The sequence below is a fragment of the Amia ocellicauda genome, chromosome 5, assembly GCF_036373705.1.
Source record: "Amia ocellicauda isolate fAmiCal2 chromosome 5, fAmiCal2.hap1, whole genome shotgun sequence".
NCBI lineage: Eukaryota > Metazoa > Chordata > Actinopteri > Amiiformes > Amiidae > Amia > Amia ocellicauda.
Genome location: NC_089854.1, coordinates 17,835,652 through 17,855,852, shown reverse-complemented (window position 1 = coordinate 17,855,852; position 20,201 = coordinate 17,835,652). Strand labels below are relative to the sequence as shown.

The 20,201-nt window shown below is 37.4% G+C and overlaps 1 protein-coding gene across 5 annotated transcripts; it reads left to right on the top strand.

Moving 5' to 3' along the window:
* Positions 1 to 569: 569 nt before the first annotated feature.
* LOC136749626 (epididymal sperm-binding protein 1) lies at positions 570 to 16,403 on the top strand. 5 transcript variants are annotated; one of them, XM_066704089.1, is made up of 9 exons: positions 570 to 709; positions 1,239 to 1,308; positions 5,078 to 5,095; positions 6,315 to 6,485; positions 6,838 to 7,011; positions 11,194 to 11,364; positions 11,728 to 11,901; positions 15,042 to 15,212; positions 15,968 to 16,403. In XM_066704089.1, the coding sequence occupies exons 2-9, from the start codon at positions 1,242 to 1,244 to the stop codon at positions 15,973 to 15,975; spliced, it is 954 nt and encodes a 317-aa protein (XP_066560186.1). In that variant the 5' UTR covers positions 570 to 709; positions 1,239 to 1,241; the 3' UTR covers positions 15,976 to 16,403. The 5 variants fall into 5 exon arrangements, 4 of the variants coding, with proteins under 4 accessions (XP_066560186.1, XP_066560187.1, XP_066560185.1 ...); XR_010816769.1 differs by lacking the exon at positions 570 to 709 and adding an exon at positions 767 to 955 and having other exon boundaries at positions 1,239 to 1,382; XM_066704088.1 differs by lacking the exon at positions 570 to 709 and adding an exon at positions 767 to 955 and having other exon boundaries at positions 15,971 to 16,403.
* The last annotated feature ends 3,798 nt before the right edge of the window (positions 16,404 to 20,201 follow it).

The following is a 20,201-nucleotide window of genomic DNA, read 5'->3' as shown; positions in this document are numbered from 1 at the left end:
GTTCTGGCATTTGTAAAATATAAGTAATTGCCCAGCTCCGCAGTCGCCAATGTGATACCTTTCTATACTTTAGTTAACTAGGGCCCGATTGTGGCAAATGGATAAATGCACATTATTTTGTTGCCATATTCGAAACTACGTTTTCATAGCCTTGAGAGCTATGCGTTTTGCGTGGCACATTCAATTCTGAGCATGCATGGCGCAATATGGGCGGAGATGCTGAAATTATGCGTGATCCTATATTCCTATATATATATGTTTTCGACGCGCAAATTCAAATCTTTTGAAAGGATAACTCAACGACAGCACCACTGCAGCGCACAGCACCATTGTGGCACAGTCAACAGGGGGAAATGTGGATCTGTCTCTTATGTTATATTGTATGTGCTGCACCAGAACAAATTATGACTTTTTTTTTGTTGACAAGCAGATTGCATTCATTGTTCCAGTTGACTTTTCGTGTTTGTACTAGTCTAATTCTAAAGGCCGGCACTTCTAGTGTCAACAAGATTGAGACATCTGATTACGTTTAACGACCCATGGTCAAGGGAAGGGGGGTCGTCTGTACCGGGATATACAATGGATTGGTTCCAAAGACAATAATTCTTATTTTCTTATTGCATAATTGTAGTGTTCCAGGAAACTGCTGATTAAATTCAGGGTGCTGGAATAACCTCCCTGTACTTCCTGTAAGTCTTCTTGCTGAACGGTATGTGTTTTCTCTTTTAAGAAAAAAGTAGCCTATAAAAACTCATTGTTAGTAATTTTGAAGTAGTGGAACTTTTTGTTTGTAACTATATTCGCTGTGTGGCAGTGGAGAGAAATGTAAATGTAAATTATAAACTTGATTCAACACGTGGTCTAGTTTTGAATATTCTTTGAATGTCCATTAGCCGCGTTGCTTTACACATTTATAATGTAAGACTACTTTTTCATGAGGACAGATGAAAACAAGGTAAGAGTAGGCCAGAGGTATTTTTCTCTGCGCAGAAATATATTATTTAACTTTAATGTTAGTAAAGCATATTGAAGACTTGCACGTGTAAATATATAAATAATAGTAATTTAATAACAGAACTGTGTAAAATGAAACAGATCAAATCCTTGTTTCTGCTTATATTATTGTTTTTGTGTGAATTTGGACGAGTATAAGACCTGAAAATGAATCATGAGACTATTTATTTCTAATTTGTATACTAATGCTGCCGTTTTTTCTGCTTTTGTCGCTTTCTGCACAGAAAATGGAGGCATTGGGAGGATTTTGCAGCAGCTTTTATATTTTGTGTTGTATTATTTTATCGTTGCCAGGTATGAGTTTTTACTGAGCCTCAATTCCCATGTGTTGTGTTTTTGATGCTGCTGCACAGGCCGCTCCGGGGGAGGTGAGAGTGATGAAATCGGAGTTGTCTGCTCCCGAAATTTGATCTATAAATTCCAATGATTATCTTGAAACATCCTGCAAACAAACCCTACACAAGAAAACATCGGCGGCCCGTCATTAGTGCTACTTGTCAGAATGAGCTACCTATAGCGAAAGTACGCCTATACATCTGTTGGTAATAATTATGTACATTTTAAATGATTTTGCCCGTCTTATTTCATAGTATTTTGCACTTTGTATTGCGCGTATATTTTGTAAGTCGCCCTGGATAAGGGCGTTTGCCAATAAATAAATAAATAAATAAATGGTAGTGACCAATTTGCTATTTACACATAGATGACAGGATGAGCTACCTATGAATGGCAGCCCATTCTGATAGGTCCCTTCTGTCTGAAAGGAGCTACCTCGGTTTTTAAGGTTTAAAATACAGTAATAGTGTTGAAAAACAGCTGTAGCCCATTCTGACAGGTCCTTAATGTCTGATAGGATGAGCTGCCTAATGTTTTCAGTCGGCACAGCTCATTCCAGCCGGTAGCCCAGCTGCCGGCCGAGCGAATCTGCAATCCAGCTTAATCATGGGCAAAGTATTTCATTATTATTAATCATCATAATAATTAATTTGTTAAAATGCAGACAATGGGTAGAAAGCACAGATCTTTCCTCTGGTTGCCCCTGCCGCATCTTGACGTATTTAAAAGTGAATTCGCGGTGAATTATGATCAGTCTTTGTATTGATGTCACGGGTGGTCTTGTGACGGTCTCGGACACAAGGAATTGCGGTAATAACAGGTTTATTGATTACACACACACGCCGAGAAGTCTGCGTGATTACTTAACATATATCTACTAAAATAATGCTTTATTTTCCCAGTCAATATAATAGCAGCAAGTTAATGTGCAAAGACAGAACACGGTTATTAATCAGTATCCTGGCCAGGGCCGGTTCTAGGCATGGGCACGTCTGTCTTGCCCACCCAATCAGAATTTAGGCAAAGACAGCACTCATCTTTTATTTTGCGCGATGTGTGCATCGGTTAACAGCGCTCTGAGGCGGGCTGTGTGCTGAGCAGTTTGAGGGAGGGCTGTAGACTGCCCCAACCAATCTACATTTAAACGCAGCGTCCCAGCCAACATTAAATTGCTCCCGCAAACGTGCAGTCGGGTGCATATCACGGTCATTTAATGCTGGGTGATACCGTTCGCGTCCATGGCTTGAATAGTGTTATACGGGACGCATGCTTCTGTAGCACCAAAAGATAATAATCTATAAAATGAAAAAAAAAATCTAAAAAACATATATTTAAAAAAATCTGTCTATCTATCCAATGTATAAGTACGATTACGATCACAGTGAACATTCAAATCTGCGTTGGCGATGCCGCTGGTCCAGAGAGAGCACTTGTCAAGTTTTCACAAAGTCTTTTCAACCACATAGTATCATTATTTCTGTCTTACAATAATTCAAATTATCACAGAAGTCCAGGGATAAACGTGTAGAGTTCGGATATAAACACTGATGTCTACAGTAGTGACCAAAATACAGTAAATCTCCAGACAATTCAAATAACGATTGTATCAATTACATTGTTACACCAGTAACTGTTAAACAAGTGACTGTTAAAAATGTATTTGTCATTGAATTATTCATTCAAGGGAATTGTTCAAAATCACTGATGTGTCCAGTAACGAAACCAGTGAAGTCTTTATAAGAGAGTCATTGAATCATTCATTCAAACCGATTAAAATAAATCAAATTAATGAAATATTCTTAAATAGACTGCAGCAATTAACAGTCAGAAACTCTAGTAAATTACATGTTTTGTTTAGTTGTCTATTCAGAATAATTGGAGAATCGTGATCTGTATTATGTATATATACACTCACCTAAAGGATTATTAGGAACACCATACTAATACTGTGTTTGACCCCCTTTCGCCTTCAGAACTGCCTTAATTCTACGTGGCATTGATTCAACAAGGTGCTGAAAGCATTCTTTAGAAATGTTGTCCCATATTGATAGGATAGCATCTTGCAGTTGATGGAGATTTGTGGGATGCACATCCAGGGCACGAAGCTCCCGTTCCACCACATCCCAAAGATGCTCTATTGGGTTGAGATCTGGTGACTGTGGGGGCCAGTTTAGTACAGTGAACTCATTGTCATGTTCAAGAAACCAATTTGAAATGATTCGACCTTTGTGACATGGTGCATTATCCTGCTGGAAGTAGCCATCAGAGCATGTGTGCGCTTCAGCATTTAGGCCTATTATTATTTTATTTATTTTTTCGTTCTTTGAATTAGTTAATTCTGTTCATGTAAATCTTTTTTTAAATATTGTTATAAATAGATTCGGTCTTAGAGCCACTCGTTCGAGAACGACCCATCACTACTACCCGAGTCACTGCTATTTTGAGTAGTGTAGAAACGTGATCAGGATGAAGATTAGTCGTTTTCTTGTTAGAAATTTGCTTTTATTTGTTGTAATTTGAAGAAAACATTGAAATCCAACGTTTAGGTCACCATCAAGCGACAGATCTTGTGATCACACAAAAGGGAAAATAAATTCATAGGGCTTTATAGAATGGTTCAAAGAGAAAACGCGTCTTACCGCAAGCGTTATTGGAAAATCGCTTTTTTGTTTTCCTTGTCTTTTTACTCGGTGGAGAGACTGTGTGGACAAACTCTAGCTACAACGAATTAAAAAACGTTTATGAGAGACCAGGAAAACATGAATGTACTTATAAAGGGGCATCCAGAACAGTGCAGAATGAGCGGTTAGAGTGCGTGAGCCAAGTGTACAGAGGACATTACAGCGCAGGCAGATGAGACAGACGTGTATAAAAGATCGGTATCAGCTTAGAAAAGACAGCGAAGCATGTGTTTGTATTACAATCGAGCACGATGAGGCGAATGGCCTCCTTTCGTTTGTAAACTGTCGTATGTTCTAATCGTGGACATATTTGTTTTGGACACATGTATTTGTACTCTACACTGTATTTGTATTTGTATTTTTGTGTTATATGGGTTCTGATATAATTGTTTTTATTAAGTAGAATGTACTTTACATCTACCATAATGTAATATTATATATGTACATAAGGTGCCTCGGCACATCATATCCAATTGATTGTGTTTTTTATTTATTGTTTTTTTAATATGCTTTCTCACTGCGAACCGTGACATCATCTTCACTCATTGACCGCTACCCTTTAAATTTGTTATGTTTTCTTCGGGAAATGTATCGACTGGGGTGCAATTATACATTGTTACACGTGTTCATAGGCAGCGGCGTAGCCAGGATTTCAGGGCCCCATGAAAGGAAAAAGTGTTGGGTGCTGGCGAAGTGCTGTCGGGGGGAGGATAGCTGACGAGCTGTCAGTGATAGCAGGCCGATTCTGGCCGGTTTCGTCGCTGTTGTTCATGCTATTTTAATGCCTTTTAGTATGTCAGTTAAAATGTTTATACATTTAATTAAAAATAACGTGGTACATGTGAAAAAGTGAAGCTTGGAAAAACCAGAAGCCCCTTACAAAAAACACTGCAACGAAAGAGTGATTTGTTCTCACTAAATGTCAGTATTCGGAAAAGGATTCTTATTTGAAACAAATGGACATGATCTTATACATTAGTTAGTTTATATACAGTATTTTTATTTAACTGATTTTTTTTTTTTTTTTTTTTTTTTTACTCTTCAAGCGAGCAACATCGTCTCAGGTAAATACAATTTTATTTACTTTAACTTTCCTTTTCACCATTTAACTCCCTTCCTGCACTATCAATGCATGCCAGCAGCAGATGGGGTTTTCATGTTGAAGGAAGGGACTGTCCTAACACCTGCAAAGTAACAGTCCGCTGCAAGGCAGCTTCGACCTCCATCATATTCACCCTTTTCAATTCTTCCTGATTTCACAGGCTTGTGGTTTGAGCAGAAAATGTAAAAAACAAATTGAAAACATAGAAGTGTTTACTAACATCACTAAGCAGACAAGACGTAGAGTCGGTTTATATACTGTAGATAAACCAGACTCATGTTTGTTAGTAGGACTCCAGAGAAGGATTTAGCTATTGGTTTCGTTAATTGTTTTATTTCACTCTTGTACTGTGGTCATATACACTCACTGAAAAGATCTCATGTGAGCTGTTGGTGCAGGAAGTAGCTAAGCTACAACACCTTATAGAAGTGTGCCTCCCTTACAAACTAGAACTAGAACTGCACTATAACATTTGATTAAATAGCTTGTAGCTCTAGTTGGCGATGAAATAGTCAGGTTAAAGTAACGTAATTAACCATGTGTCGGATCATTTTTCAAAAACACCTGGTTTCCACTGATGGCCACAGTGACTTTTGCTTTATCTTACCTGATGTGGTCAGACTGGCCATAAAGAAACTGTATCATCACATATTGCAAAGGCGTATTATTGACAACAAGCCCACAGGGGAACAGAACTACACATTTAACCATTCAAACCCTATTTTAATTTGACTACAATCTTTTACATTTTTATGCAATCTTCTAAAGCAAAACCAAATCATTATGGACCAGGCATGGTATTTAATTTCTTCTTCACGGGCTCTGCAAACTTTCCTCCAAATCTAAGTTTTTATTTTGTTTTTTTGTTTTTTAAATCACTGCACGTTTGTGATGTCATGAATTATCCTTGATTATGTCACCCGCTTCGCACACCCCAACATAGTTAGTGTTGCACTGCAGGTAGACTACATCCAAAATACAGCTCCAGACAGTAATGTTGTAAGCATTCAGTCACTTCATTGTGTTTATTATTATCCTTCTGTTTCCATTAATCTTTTACTTTGCAGCATTGTCATATTAGCCTTTACTCATTATATTCCATGTGCAACAAAATGCTAGCTTTGATTATAAAGTCTAAAATGTTTTTAGAAATGTCTTCTGTTCATTACTATTTTGCCTAGGTGTTGTGACGGTGGGTGGTAATGATCCTGGAAAAGAGTGTGTGTTCCCCTTCGTTTATGACAAGAATACATACTTTGAATGCACAACCATCAATAACAACCGCATCCCCTGGTGTGCCACAACCAGTGATTATCCTCAAGACAAGAAGTGGGGTAACTGTCCTTTTACAGGTAAGTGATTAATTTATAATCCTTCTTCATTTTGACAAAATTGCATCCACAAAGTTTTGTATGCATTCTGTCCATATTTTGTAGGTAACTATTATTGTAGCACTTGTGATTACATGATTATTATTGTATCACTGGGATTATAGAAGGTATTGACCTAGTACCTTTGCTAAAACCTAGTCTGTTAAGAAACTGACTAAATAAGAAACTGTTTTGCTAACTGAAGTACTTTTCCAAATGGTCAAGTTATTTCAAAAGATGTCCTATTTGAATGTTTACCTTTTGGGAATGTATAGGCTGGATACTGGATACTGGTAATTCTGTCACTGACATGAAGTATGTATCCTACAAACAGGGCCTTCTACCACCGGTGGAAACAGTAATGGTGCACCCTGTCAATTTCCTTTTAAATACAAAAATAAGGATTACTATAACTGCACTACAGACAGTGAGAAATCAAAAAGACTTTGGTGTGCAACAACTTCAGATTATGCTCAAGACCCAAAGTGGGGATACTGCCCCACATCAGGTAAGTTGCTCTTTAACACTAGAACCACAGGGATTGTGCTCATACCTAGAACTAACACAGGCCCTAATTTTGACAGTTACATTTTAAACCATGTCAATATTAAAACAGATGGGTAATAATTGGTAATTTCATCACAAATGTGTAGTGATGACCGATTTATCAAAAATATGGTTAATTTTGAATTATTAAATTAAACCTCAAAACCAACATTGAAAGATTATTAAAGGATGACATTTTAATCAATTTATTCGATACAATTTGAAATCACCTCTTATAAAAAATAATTCAGAATTCCAGTAATTTTTTAGTGAAGCACACACTGTGGCATCTGTTTGACATCTGCATTAGACAACCACTGCAGCTGCTTTCACTCTGGGATCTGTAGTCCAAAGAAACCTCAATACAAGGCAAGGAAACAGCCTCCTCTCAAACTATTGCATTCATAAGGCATATAGAATGACATCAAAAAAAATTCAAGAAAGTGTGAAATTCTCATTATATCATGTGCTTCTCAGTGAAAGGTTAGTGAGTGTTTAACAGACTTTAATCTGAATGCAGATATTAGTTATTAGTATACTCTGCAGGGAGTGGTATATGATGGGAGGTTTATTAGGACCCGGTGGGTACCCCTGAAAAGAGGCAAAACATAAAAATAGCATGAACTGCATATCACACTTAGGGAACCTAGAGAAGGAAGGAAACCACTGAACCACTTAAAAGCTCTGTGTGGAAAAAAATATGGTGCCTCACCCCAAAGAGCACTGAAAGCCTATACCAGTTACATCAGATCTCTGTTTGAATATGCCTTACCAGCCTGGATCACAGCCTCACCAAAACAAAGAATACAGGAAATTCAAAAGCATGCAATAAAAATGGCCTACAGATTACCAAAATACATCAGCATTCATTACACCTGCACCATATCCGGACTCACATCAGTCAAAGACAGACAGACATTCATTGGCCAGAAGTACATCAACAGAGCCCTCCATAATCCATCAATGAAGACAGCTCTGGATGAGGCCAAATGGACCACACATCCATATCCAAAATGCTACAAAACTGAACACGTCCCCTTATCCCCAAAACCGTATATACACTTGACTCCAATCATCCATCCATCCATCCATCCATTTTCTACAGCGCTTGTCCTGGTGAGGGTCACGGTACTCCAATCATGCATAACCTTATATTCTACTGTTATGTTATTTTAGTTAGCTGTTTTTATTTTTGTTGGGATGTTGTTAGTCATAGACCAATACATGTTCCAAGAGTACTTTGTAACTTATTAGTAGAGAAATGCCTTGATTTGAGTAAGCTCTCCCTACTTGATTCTTGCCTGCCTTGCCTCATTCCTTCTTCCATGTGTAAATATGATCAGGAAAGAGCAGAAGCTCTGAGCTGTCCAAACAGGTTCATTTACATCTATGGCCTGAGTGAACTGCCTAAAGAACCCATCCCCATTTTGTAAATACCTCTGTGAAATACTCATTTAGAACATTTGCCACATCTTGTTTGTTTTCCAAGATACTTCAATTTTTGCCCTTTATCTGTTTCACTTCCTCCTTTATTGACCTCTTGCTGTTGTAATATTGAAAAAAGCTCTTTGCATTAGCTTTAGCTCCAAGAGCTATGTTTCTTTCTTTTTCCCCTCTTTGCTTTCCTGATCCCTTTCTTAAGGTCTCTTTGCAGCTCAACATATTCTATGTATTTTGTTTTGTCTCCATCCCTTTTGTATGCGCTATACAACATTTTCTTTCTCTTGATATTTTTTTGCATACTTCTATTAATCTATTTTGGCCAATGTTTTCTGGTCCTCAATTTGCTAAGTTTTGGTACAGATTTCTCCTGAGCCTCAAGTAGTATATTCTTAAAATATACCCATCCATTTTCAACTGAATCTGTATCCAGTGTGCTCCAGTCTACCTCTTCTAAATGCCACCTCATACCTTCAAGGTTTGCTTTTCTAAAATTGTAGACCATTGTTTAAGACTTGGACCTTGTTTTTTTAAAGAATGCCTCAAAGGTAACCATATTGTGATCACAGTTTGCCAATGGTTCTCTAACTAGTGTCCCACATTTTCACATATAATGCTACCCCACCCCCTCTTTGATTTTGCCTGTCTCTGCTAAAATGTGTGTATCCTTTCAACTTGTATTCATCCCCATCATTTTCTGTAAGCCATGTTTCTGTCACTCCTACAACATCATAGTCACACACCAGCACTGTGGCTTCTAGGTCTACAATCTTGTTCCTTATACTCCTGGCATTAAGGTACAAACATTTCAGGACTTTCCTACTAGTAGTTTCCCTTGTTTTTCTTTCCTTAGTGGAACATCTCCTATTGTCAGAGCTCCCTGCCTCCCTGGTCCCTAGTTTAAATGATTCTCAATTTCTCTGCACATATGCTCTCCCAATGCATTAGCCCCCCTTCTGTTTAGATGTAGACTGTCTGGTTTGTACAGGTCCCATCTAGCCCAGAATACCAATGCTCTTCTAGCAGCAACAAGCAAAATTCTTCTTATGAGAAGCCCTGTTCTGCTGCTCATTGTGACAAGAAACTTGCAGTGTATAAGCATTTCCTGAATTTGCCCAAAAAAGTAATAATTTGCTAATTTTTATCACAAAGCCAATGCTGTCAGAGTGGACACATTCCTTTGGATATATGCAAATGGCAGACCTGAACAACTTGATATTGGCACAAACCAAGCACTGAACAAAACATGACTGAGACTTCAGACAAGTGAACTGAGAGCTAGGGCTGGGCGATATGACTTAAAAATAATATCTCGATATTTTTAGAAGTTTGGGCGATACACGATGTATGTATCGATATTTATTGTTCTTATCCAATCAAGCTACAAAATAATACCAAAGACATTCAAACGACAAGTATTTCGTTAATCATTAAATATGCAAAACTAACAAATACCACATGCAGGCTGTCATGGTCAATATAAGCAGAATGCAACACATTACAATTCAAGTGTTGTGTGATTACTATCATGTGTGTTATGTTGTTATGGGATGTATGTATACACATATACACAGTATGATTTACGGTCACATAACAATAACACAAGTAATAGTAATCCCGCAACACATGCGCTGTAAAATGGTACAGATTCAGGAAGATTTACCACATCCGGGTTTATAGTGGTGCATTTAACATCTGCTAAACAAGGACATTTCTTCTCTTCTGTCGCGTTTCGATTCTACTACCGGTACAGCACATGTTAATACAAAATACTTATTAATAATAATAATAATAATTACTGTACCACTTCACCATCGTAATAGAAAGAAAATTAATCTTTCTGCGTGTGTTTGGATTGCTTTCCAATTTATTAAAATGCAAACAAACTGTATTATACTTTAATTTTATAAAATAAAAAAAATCTAAATTAGCGGGGGTCGATTTGCTTGCGGATCGAGTTTAGCCCGGCGACGAGAGCGGGGCGAACATGTGCACTTGCGCATTGAAGTATCTCTTGGTTATTTTGGTTATTCTGTGTCAAGTTCATTCTCCTCCATGTCTGGTTGTGTTTTGAATGCACATGTCTTGCCTGTATCCGGCACATGTGGAAGAACCGTGGAGAACGCAAAGCATCGTCCAAATGACGAAAAATACTGGGATTTGCGACATATCGAAATAAACGATGGAGCATAATATGAAAAGATAGACGTTTTTCTATCGTCACACGATATATATCGTCATATTGCCCAGCCCTACTGAGAACAAAAAAGTTAAATAAGGAAGGTTTCACCTTTCTATCCGGAACAAGCTAAATGCTTAAATTTTGAATGAGGAGAAAACTGCAACATCCAAATGTGAAAACCTATTGCAGCAGGTTCTCAATGCAAATTTTTGCACTGCTGTTCATTGTGATAAGCAACGTGCATAGTACAAGAATTTACTAACAAGAGTTTGCTAACAAAACTGAATTTGCTAATTTTGATCACAAAGCCGATGCTGTCAGAGTGGATAAATTTCTTCAGCTATATACAAATGGTGGAGAACCTAAAGAACAAAACTCTCAATTCCATTTGCAACAAAATGCTATCTTTGATTATAAAGTCTAAAATGTAATTTATTTAGAGAAAAACATATGCTCGTAGCTCAAGTTTGTTTTTCTTTTTGAGACATTGCTTTTGTTAATTTTCACTACTATTTTGCCTAGGTGTTGTGACGGTGGGTGGTAATGATCCTGGAAAAGAGTGTGTGTTCCCCTTCGTTTATGACAAGAATACATACTTTGAATGCACAACCATCAATAACAACCGCATCCCCTGGTGTGCCACAACCAGTGATTATCCTCAAGACCAGAAGTGGGGTAACTGTCCTTTTACAGGTAAGTGATTAATTTATAATCCTTCCACATTTTGACAAAATCAACGAAATTGAGCCCACAAAGTTTGTGGGTAACTATTAATGTAGCATCTATAATTACATGATTGTTATTCTATCACTGGGATTATATAAGATATTGATCTGTTCTGTACCATTGCTAAAAGCTGGTCTGGTTTGCTAAATGAAGAACTTTTCCAAATTGTCAAGTTCTTTCAATAGATGTCTTTTATGAATGATTACCTTTGTGAATCTTTATTGAATGGATTTCTAAAACCAAGTGAAAAGTTGTACTATATAGTTCACTTGAAACTCAAGTAAAGGTTTTCAGGTCGTCACTGACATGAAGTATGTATCCTACAAACAGGGCCTTCTACCACTGGTGGAAACAGTAATGGTGCACCCTGTCAATTTCCTTTTAAATACAAAAATAAGGATTACTATAACTGCACTACAGACAGTGAGAAATCAAAAAGACTTTGGTGTGCAACAACTTCAGATTATGCTCAAGACCCAAAGTGGGGATACTGCCCCACATCAGGTAAGTTGCTCTTTAACACTAGAACCACAGGGATTGTGCTCATACCTAGAACTAACACAGGCCCTAATTTTGACAGTTACATTTTAAACCATGTCAATATTAAAATATATTAAAAGTGCAAACTATCTGATTAAATTGGTAATTTTATCACAGACCTGTAGTGTTGACTTATTTAATCGAAAATATGGTTAATTTTCAATTGATACTTTAAACAACTTTAATTAATTATTAAATTAAATTTCACATCACTCATTATAGAAAGTTTTTCAGCATTTCAGCATCTATCAATCAAGCACATGCACATCAGCTAGGCATCTGCATCAGACAACCACTGCGGTTGCTCTCACTGTAAGAACTGTAGTGCAAAGAAACCTCAAGACAAGGCAAAGAAACAGCCTTCTGTAGGAAAGGGCATTTCATAAGGCATTTAGAATTACAACATATCACAAAAGTGTGGAATTCTCATTTAATTATTTACTTCATTATTATTAGGAGAGTAGTAGCTATTTCACACATTTTACTATATCCAAATATATAACAGCTACACCCCTCCTAAGATGTTTATAGAGAGACAGGGCATACCCTGGTTAGATCATCTTATTGAGTAAGGACTTTCTCTAGCACACATCCAAAAAACATTTAAAATATTAACAGTTTATTTGTGAAAACAGCAGTTTACCAAATTCAACATATGGTCCAGTATATTATTATTATGATTTTTTTATTAGCAGACGCCCTTATCCAGGGCGACTTACAAAAGCAAGATTAGTTTGGTAGCAGCAATTTTAACAGTTAATAGTTTCTAAATAGCAGAAATGAATGTTAACACCAGTAACCTATTTAATAAGAAGTAAAAAAAATGCCAGTGCTTTAACAAACCACAACCCAAGGAAAAATCAGAAGGGAACACAAATCCAATGATAAATGCATTAAACAAAGTGCAAAGCTAAACTTAATAGCAAAATTAAATACAACAACGCAAAACATTCAAAAAGCAATAATTAACTATAATTAAAAACCTGAAGGTGGTCAGGCACCATGAGTCCTGATTTCGGTGGGAAGGCCAGGAGGAGGAAAGGGTGGAAAAGGAGCAGGCTGTGGAGGAAGGTGAGAAGAGGTACAGTGAGTCTTGTGGTGCAGGAGGACTGCAGTGGTGTGGAGGGAGTGAAAGCAGAGATGGAGAGTCTGTAAGTAGCTAGGTATAGTCTCATCAAGACAACGGTAGATATGAGCCAAAGTCTTGAACTGGATGTGAATTGAGATCATGAGCCAGTGGAGGGAGTGGAGTACTGGAGTAGCACATGCCAATCAAGGCAGAGAGAACTCCACTTCTGGATGAGATGGAGCAGGCTGTTGGCAGATGAAGACAGGCCAGCCAGGAGAGAGTTGCAGTAATCCAGCCGGGAGAGAGCCAGGGTAAATTACTTTTCTTCTCAGTTGAGTAGTTGGTGAGTAAGGGATGAATTCTGCATATGTTCCTCATGAAGAATTTACAAGTGCATGTCTGAGTGGAAATGTGCTGGAAGTAAGACAGAGGATAACTCTCAAGATTCTTAGTGGAAGAAGAGGAGGAGAGTGTGGTAGATTCCAGTGGATTTGACATCAGAAGAAGGTGAAGGTTGGAGTAGAACCAGGCAAGAGCAGTGCCAGAGATTCCAAGGTTGGCAATGGAGGAGAGGAGAATGGAGTGATTGACAGTGTCAGATGCTGCATAGAGATCGAGAAGAGTAAGGATAGACGAGAGGGAGGCTGCAGGAGCAGAGTTAAGACAATCAATGATGCGTAGGAGAGCAGTTTCAGTGGAATGAGCAGTGCAAAAGCTGTATTGCAGAGGGTCAAGGAATGAGTGGTGAGATAGAAATGAAGAGATAATGATGAACTGCCCATGCAAAGGTTTTAGAGAGCAAGTGGAGAAGGAAAACGGCATGGTAATTCTGAAGAGAGGTAGAGTTGAGTGTTGTACTACTAACAGTGAATGGCAGAATCCTGCAGCAGAAAATTAGCACAACAAGGTATAGTAAATCATTTGTGCCTACAGCAATTAGATTATTAAATGATAGATAGATGTCCAACTACATTTTTGGGTTTGGGTATTTGATGTGCATATTGTATATTTGGATTGTATATTGTATATGATGTATATTTTATATTGTTAGTATTGCACAGAATATTCTGTTGACGTGTGTGCGGATATGTGTGTGTGTGGGTGTGTTTGTTAGTGCATGTATAGTGCATTTCTGTGTTTTAAACAGGATGTGTATGACCATTTGAATTTCCCCTTGTGGGATAATAAAGTTTACCTTGACCTTGACCATTATTCTGAATGGAGATGCACTTAAAATATATATCAGCTGGAATCTTTAGGTTTAGCATAGGCTGAATCAGTGTTTCAACATTGTCCACAAATATGAATTAAAATACATTAATTAATAACATTGTTTCAAATGAAGGGTGTGAGTGCTTTCCACAATAACTGTATATGGGTCTGATGCTTTAGTGGCAGTGTAATCACTTTTTAATTGAATCCAGTTGAAAAGTGATAATTGCTCATCACTACATACATGCTGCTGACTGATCAATAAATAAAATAAAATAGAATGTTATTGTGTAAGGGAAATTCAGTTGTTTTGTTCTTGGCCATCAATATGATGGTTCTAGGTAGAATGGATATTTTGAAAAAAGTCAGTTCTCATGGTTAATGGATTGTTTTGTAGAATCTATTGTATTTTGTTTAATTATGCAATATTCATGTGAGGAAAAACATCTGTGTATAACAAGCTGAAAAAATAGCCATGCTATTTTCCACAGGCACAACTTTAAACTATAAAATTAAAAAACGTTACATCTGTGTAAGCTGAAAAAGTAACCATGTCATCATGAAACCAATCATAAAGATGTATTCATATAAAATGCTGATTGTGTACTCTGGGATAGTTTGATCCATATTCCCAGTAATGAGTTTTTGTTTGAAGTTGTATTTTCCTCTGCAGTTTTCTTCTTCTCAGCCTCCACATGCTTAGCATGTATTTCATGATCTACAGTGAGTTGTCTTTCATTCCAAATGTGAAATGTATTTCAAGGTGAAAGGATGGAACAACTGAAACATTAAATATCTAAATTTTCACTACTATTTTGCATAGGTATTGTGACGGTGGGTGGTAATGACCCTGGAAAACAGTGCGTGTTCCCCTTTGTTTATGAAAAGAAGATGTACTTTGAATGCACAACTATCAATAATGAGAACATACCCTGGTGTGCCACAACCAGTGATTATACTCAAGACAAGAAGTGGGGCAACTGCCCTTTTACAGGTAGATAATCAAAACTTATTCTTAATAGCCACATTTCTTTCTTTTTTTTTTTTTTACATGTAAAGGTTAAAATGTAAAATTACTACAGGAATACTACAGTACGAAATTCAGTGGTATTTAGAATAGACTAAAACCTTTCAGAATGAATTGCTGAATCAAAATCATGAATTTAGAATTAAATTGTCAAAAACTACATGATATGGGCACAGTAAATACTAATGATTAAATAGAAATAAGAATATATAAAAATATAATATATGTTCTTAAAAGATAGGCTATGAAGATGCTCTTCAAAAATGCTAGACATAAGACAGCAGCTTTTAAAGCATAGATTCACATACATTCAGTATCACATACTGGAGAATTTCAAATGAGAAGTAATACTTGCTTCTGTATCTGAGCACTTACTTCTAAGATTAACCCAAAGGCTACTCTGAGCTTTTTTAGAAAGACATATGAGCCTTTTGGACCTTCTGTGTGTCCAGTGTGGTGTAATGAATGAGGCTTGCAAGGCAGTGTATCAAATAGGCAAATCCATTTTGAGACCTTTTTGCACATAAAACACAAGAAGGTTTTGTTAAAGTGCTTGGGTGCCTAGTGCAGATATATTTTCCATAATACAAACATTTCTTCAGAAACAATATAGATGACGATATGTTTTCCAAAATATACTTCATCCTTGCTGGACATTGCATATTTGTTATTAAATATATATTTTTATTATACTTAATTTTTAAAATGACTTTTCTTCTCAGCAGGTTGATCATGACTGTTTGCCTCAAATGGAGCTGAAGAGACACTGACTTTAATTAAAAAGTGTGAGGAGCAATCAAACTAGTATATTGTCACAAAACATAGAATTAAGATCCAATTGTGTTTTGCTTTACTTGTAATTATCTACACACAGGTATAGGAGTTATGAAAGCTTTCAAAAATTACATTAAATCATTTATATACGTAATCTTTTAAAAATCACAGAGATTGATTGTCTGAAAACCTATGTGTGGGTTAATGGTTGTTGCTGTGATTTATAGTTCATGCATTATGTAAAATGTGCCTGTAAAGGGATAAGGTACCATATACATCTTGCTCAAAATGTGTAAGAGATTCCATCCATCACATGACAACTTGTAGTCTAATATGCAAAACCTGTATATCATTGTCATAATTAAACATTTTTAATCATTAAAATGTTTTAATCTGCCCATTTACCCATTTTCACACGTTAAATGTCACAGTGGTAGCAACACTCAAACCCACTATTCGACTACGCCACCACCTTAAGTTTTGTGAGGGAAGCGGACACCTGTAACCACCCAGTACTCTTTCCCCATGCAGGTTCAGGACTCTCAGTGAACACCAGCACAGACATAGGCACGTAAAAGAGAATGTTACTATACAGGGTAAAACAAAGTCAAGAGGCAGGGCAAGAAATCTGCTATAATAGTACCAAACGCAATAGTATGGGGAAAATCTATGCTTAGATCCATTCCTAAAAAGCCTTTCATTCTCTTAGCTAACCCCTATCCAAATGAAGAAAATCAATCAAAAAGAAAACAAAATATACATAAGACTAAAATACTAAAAATATGCCTTAAAACAAACAATTCTCCCCAGATCCACAAACAGACACACACACTTTCAAAATCAGAGTAGAAGAATAAATGTCTTTGCTTATCCCCCCTGTTGGGCAACGAATTCCACAAGTCCCAGTCCTGCTCTGAACTGCAAAAGCAAAGATCTCCATATCTTGGACTGGCTTCAATAAAGTACTCTATTCCACACAACCTTTTCCTAGGGGCTCAGACGGCTTTCCTTTGGTCAGGGCAACTCCCTACGCCAGTCAAACTTCAACAAAATATCACAATCTTCCTCTATTCACTATAGTTGGGGGAAAGAAAGAGAGAGAAGTGGGACATCAGGGAGAAAGCTATCTAGCAGACTATCTCATGTGTTATCTGAAAAAGAAAGCACTGCCCAAAGGGGGAGGGGGAGTCTGGGAGTCCCATACGAAAAAAAAATCTATCCAAGCTGCCTATAGGCCAGTAGCGGACTGGTCATCTGGAGCACCAGGAGAATTCCCAGTGGGGTGGTCGACATGTGGGCCAGGCCGGGGGGTGGGGGAGATTTTTTTTTTTTTATATTTTAGGAAATAAAAATTAAAATACTGTCAGTCCATCGGGCAGGGAGATTGAAATTTAGTTTTTTTTTTTTTGGTGGGCCGGCCCACTCAATCAATATTACTTTGGGGTGGCCCAGTACCGGTATTACCTCCGAGAGATCATCCGGGGCTTCCATTGGCTTATAGCATGGTTTAGATTTCCCTGAGCAATACAGGCCTGCAGCCCGGTGCCCCGCCGTCTGACAATAGCACTGCATACTGTACAGCAATAGCTGTGATGCAGCTCGGTGGTAGTATTAGGGGCTGGTGTGTGAATGTGCACATCGGCGGGGCCGGACGAGTATCCGTGGGCCATTTGTGGTGGGCCGGTCTGGGTCAAAGTCCAGGGCCGTTTTTCAGTCCCAGTCAGTCCCTGCTATAGGCCAGTGTTTGTGTCACCTTTCCTGTTTCCTGTTTGTATAAATGGTGACACACACACACACAGGAACTTCCTCTTTGCCGGGAGACTGAACTCCTGCACTCCCTTGCAGCTTTTGGGCAGTGCTTTCTTTTTCAGATATCTGTGGTTGCATGCGAGATGGCAGTGAGTGACACCCAAGGCGGTGCAGCTGTGTCCTGTTTGGCAACAATATGTAAACAAAATGCATGCAAGCAACCACAACACAATTAGGAAATGTAATCAATTAACAAGTGATGAAATAAAACCAGTGAAATCAATAAACAAACACAGGGTAAAATAATAATAAAGAAAATGTAATAGCTGCTGTCACCTCCTTTGACATAAAGACTTCCAAACATTGTCTCCAAAGCTTGTATAGAAAATTTCTGCATTTACCATTTAATCCCCTAATATTAATTTTAATGTCCATTCTTAAGGTACAATACTACAGTTGTACTTGCTGGGTTCAGTACCTAGGGGCACAGTCGGTATACAAATTACAGTTGTTACAAATGGTTGGTATTTAATGTTAAGTCCTTAAAAATGGTGGGAATACTGTATTGTACAAACTATAAGAACAATTGGGTAAATAAATATTATTGCAAATGAGCTATTAAGTCCTTTAAACCAACACATTTTTCACCATGTGTGTTAAAAACAACCTGGCCGCAGTGCTAGTTATAGGCTGGGCATGTGTATAAATACATCATAATACTACTGATAAGAATCATACTATGTTCACAAAATACCTCCATGCATGTTAATAACATCATTGTTTATATTTATAGACAGTTTAAAATAATTTTTGAATAGTATTTCCACTAAATAAAATGAATAATCGGAGCAGAGAAAAATCTTACTCACCTTCAAGCAATAGCAGATTTTCAATTAAAGCCCCTGAATCTAGTCGTACACTTCCTGCCACTTTGTTAAATGCCTGTTACAACCAAAAGAGGTCTCCCTTCCCCCTCAAATACCAAACATTATAAAAACTCTTGACAAAATGCACATAGTCAGGGACTTTCATCTCACTTACACATGCTGGATTACAGTACCTGCAGAAGTCCCAATGTCTAGTGACATTCATGTTTCTTGATCTCCAGAAATGCAAAAAACTGCCAAACACTACAACGTTGATCTCTCATTTGGAAATCTTGGGTTGTCAGGAAAGACACTGTGGACTTCTTGATTTTGTTTTCCACCACAAATCACACACCTTTATATTCACTTCTCCTTCACTGGTAGTCTTGATGCACTTGGAAATTCTTGTTCTCTTACTTATTTTCAGTCCCTTATCTCTCCCTAAAATATCCCGTCTTGTTCTCCAGTCATCATCTGCTGGCTACTTGGCTGTACCTAACTACCTTGAAACATTGGGAATGTCTCTGTCAACTTTCTAAGAACATAAGAAGAACATAAGAAACATAAGAAAGTTTACAAACGAGAGGAGGCCATTTGACCCATCGTGCTCGTTTGGTGTCCATTAATAACTCAGTGATTCAAGGATCCTATCCAGTCTATTTTTAAATGTTCCCAAACTTTCAGCTTCTATCACATCACTGGGGAGTTTGTTCAGATTGTGACGACTCTCTGTGTGAAGAAGTGTCTCCTGTTTTCTGTCTTGAATGCCTTGAAGCCCAATTTCCATTTGTGTCCCTGCTGATCTGGAAAAGCTCCCGTGTTTTATTCACGTGTCTGTAGCCAAAGAGCGGCTGATTCAGTGTCATTGAACAACAGGCAGCAGAATAGAAGTAACACACAGTTCTACCACGGTGTGACAACATAAATTAGGTTTCTCCAACACTGTGGCAACATTGTGTGTTAACAGGGATTTAACTCGTTGAAGTGCAGGCAATTGTTCACTTTCAAAGAAAATGGAACAAAGTGCAAAATGTGTCCACCACGAGACGATGTACGTCTCTAAAGCACTCAACTTCAAATCTAAAACACAAACATCTGGAGGTAAGATTTTATTTTTTAATTGTGTGCAGCCTTAATAGAAATATACTTGACATGCGAGTAGAAAATAAGCATTTTAATAACAATGATAATAAATACGATTTAATAATTACATAATTTTATAAAAGCATAATAAGCAAAACGGCAACACAGGCATAGTTAAACCAAAAGCGTTATCAATAGTTTGCATTTCCAGTAATACCTTATCCTATCCAAATTTAATATAAATCCACGTAAATTACAAATAGTTCCTGTGGAACCTAGCTGGTTCTGTGATCTTAACAATAAAATAATTAATATAATGCCAAAATAACAACATACAACGTGTTAATAGTCTAAAACAAAATAAATCACATAAACTGAATAAACGTCTTTCTGCTCTTTAACAGAGTGTGCATTCAGGGCATCCTCATATGTCAAACCTTTAAACTTTTACAAAAGAAGGTTAGACATCAATAATGTGTTAAAT

Coding starts and splice junctions, on each gene's coding strand:
- LOC136749626 (XM_066704087.1), top strand. CDS start 935: ATGAGGACAGATGAAAACAAG. Junction 7,012..11,193: donor GGGATACTGCCCCACATCAG/GTAAGTTGCTCT, acceptor TATTTTGCCTAG/GTGTTGTGACGGTGGGTGGT. Junction 11,365..11,727: donor GGGTAACTGTCCTTTTACAG/GTAAGTGATTAA, acceptor TCCTACAAACAG/GGCCTTCTACCACTGGTGGA.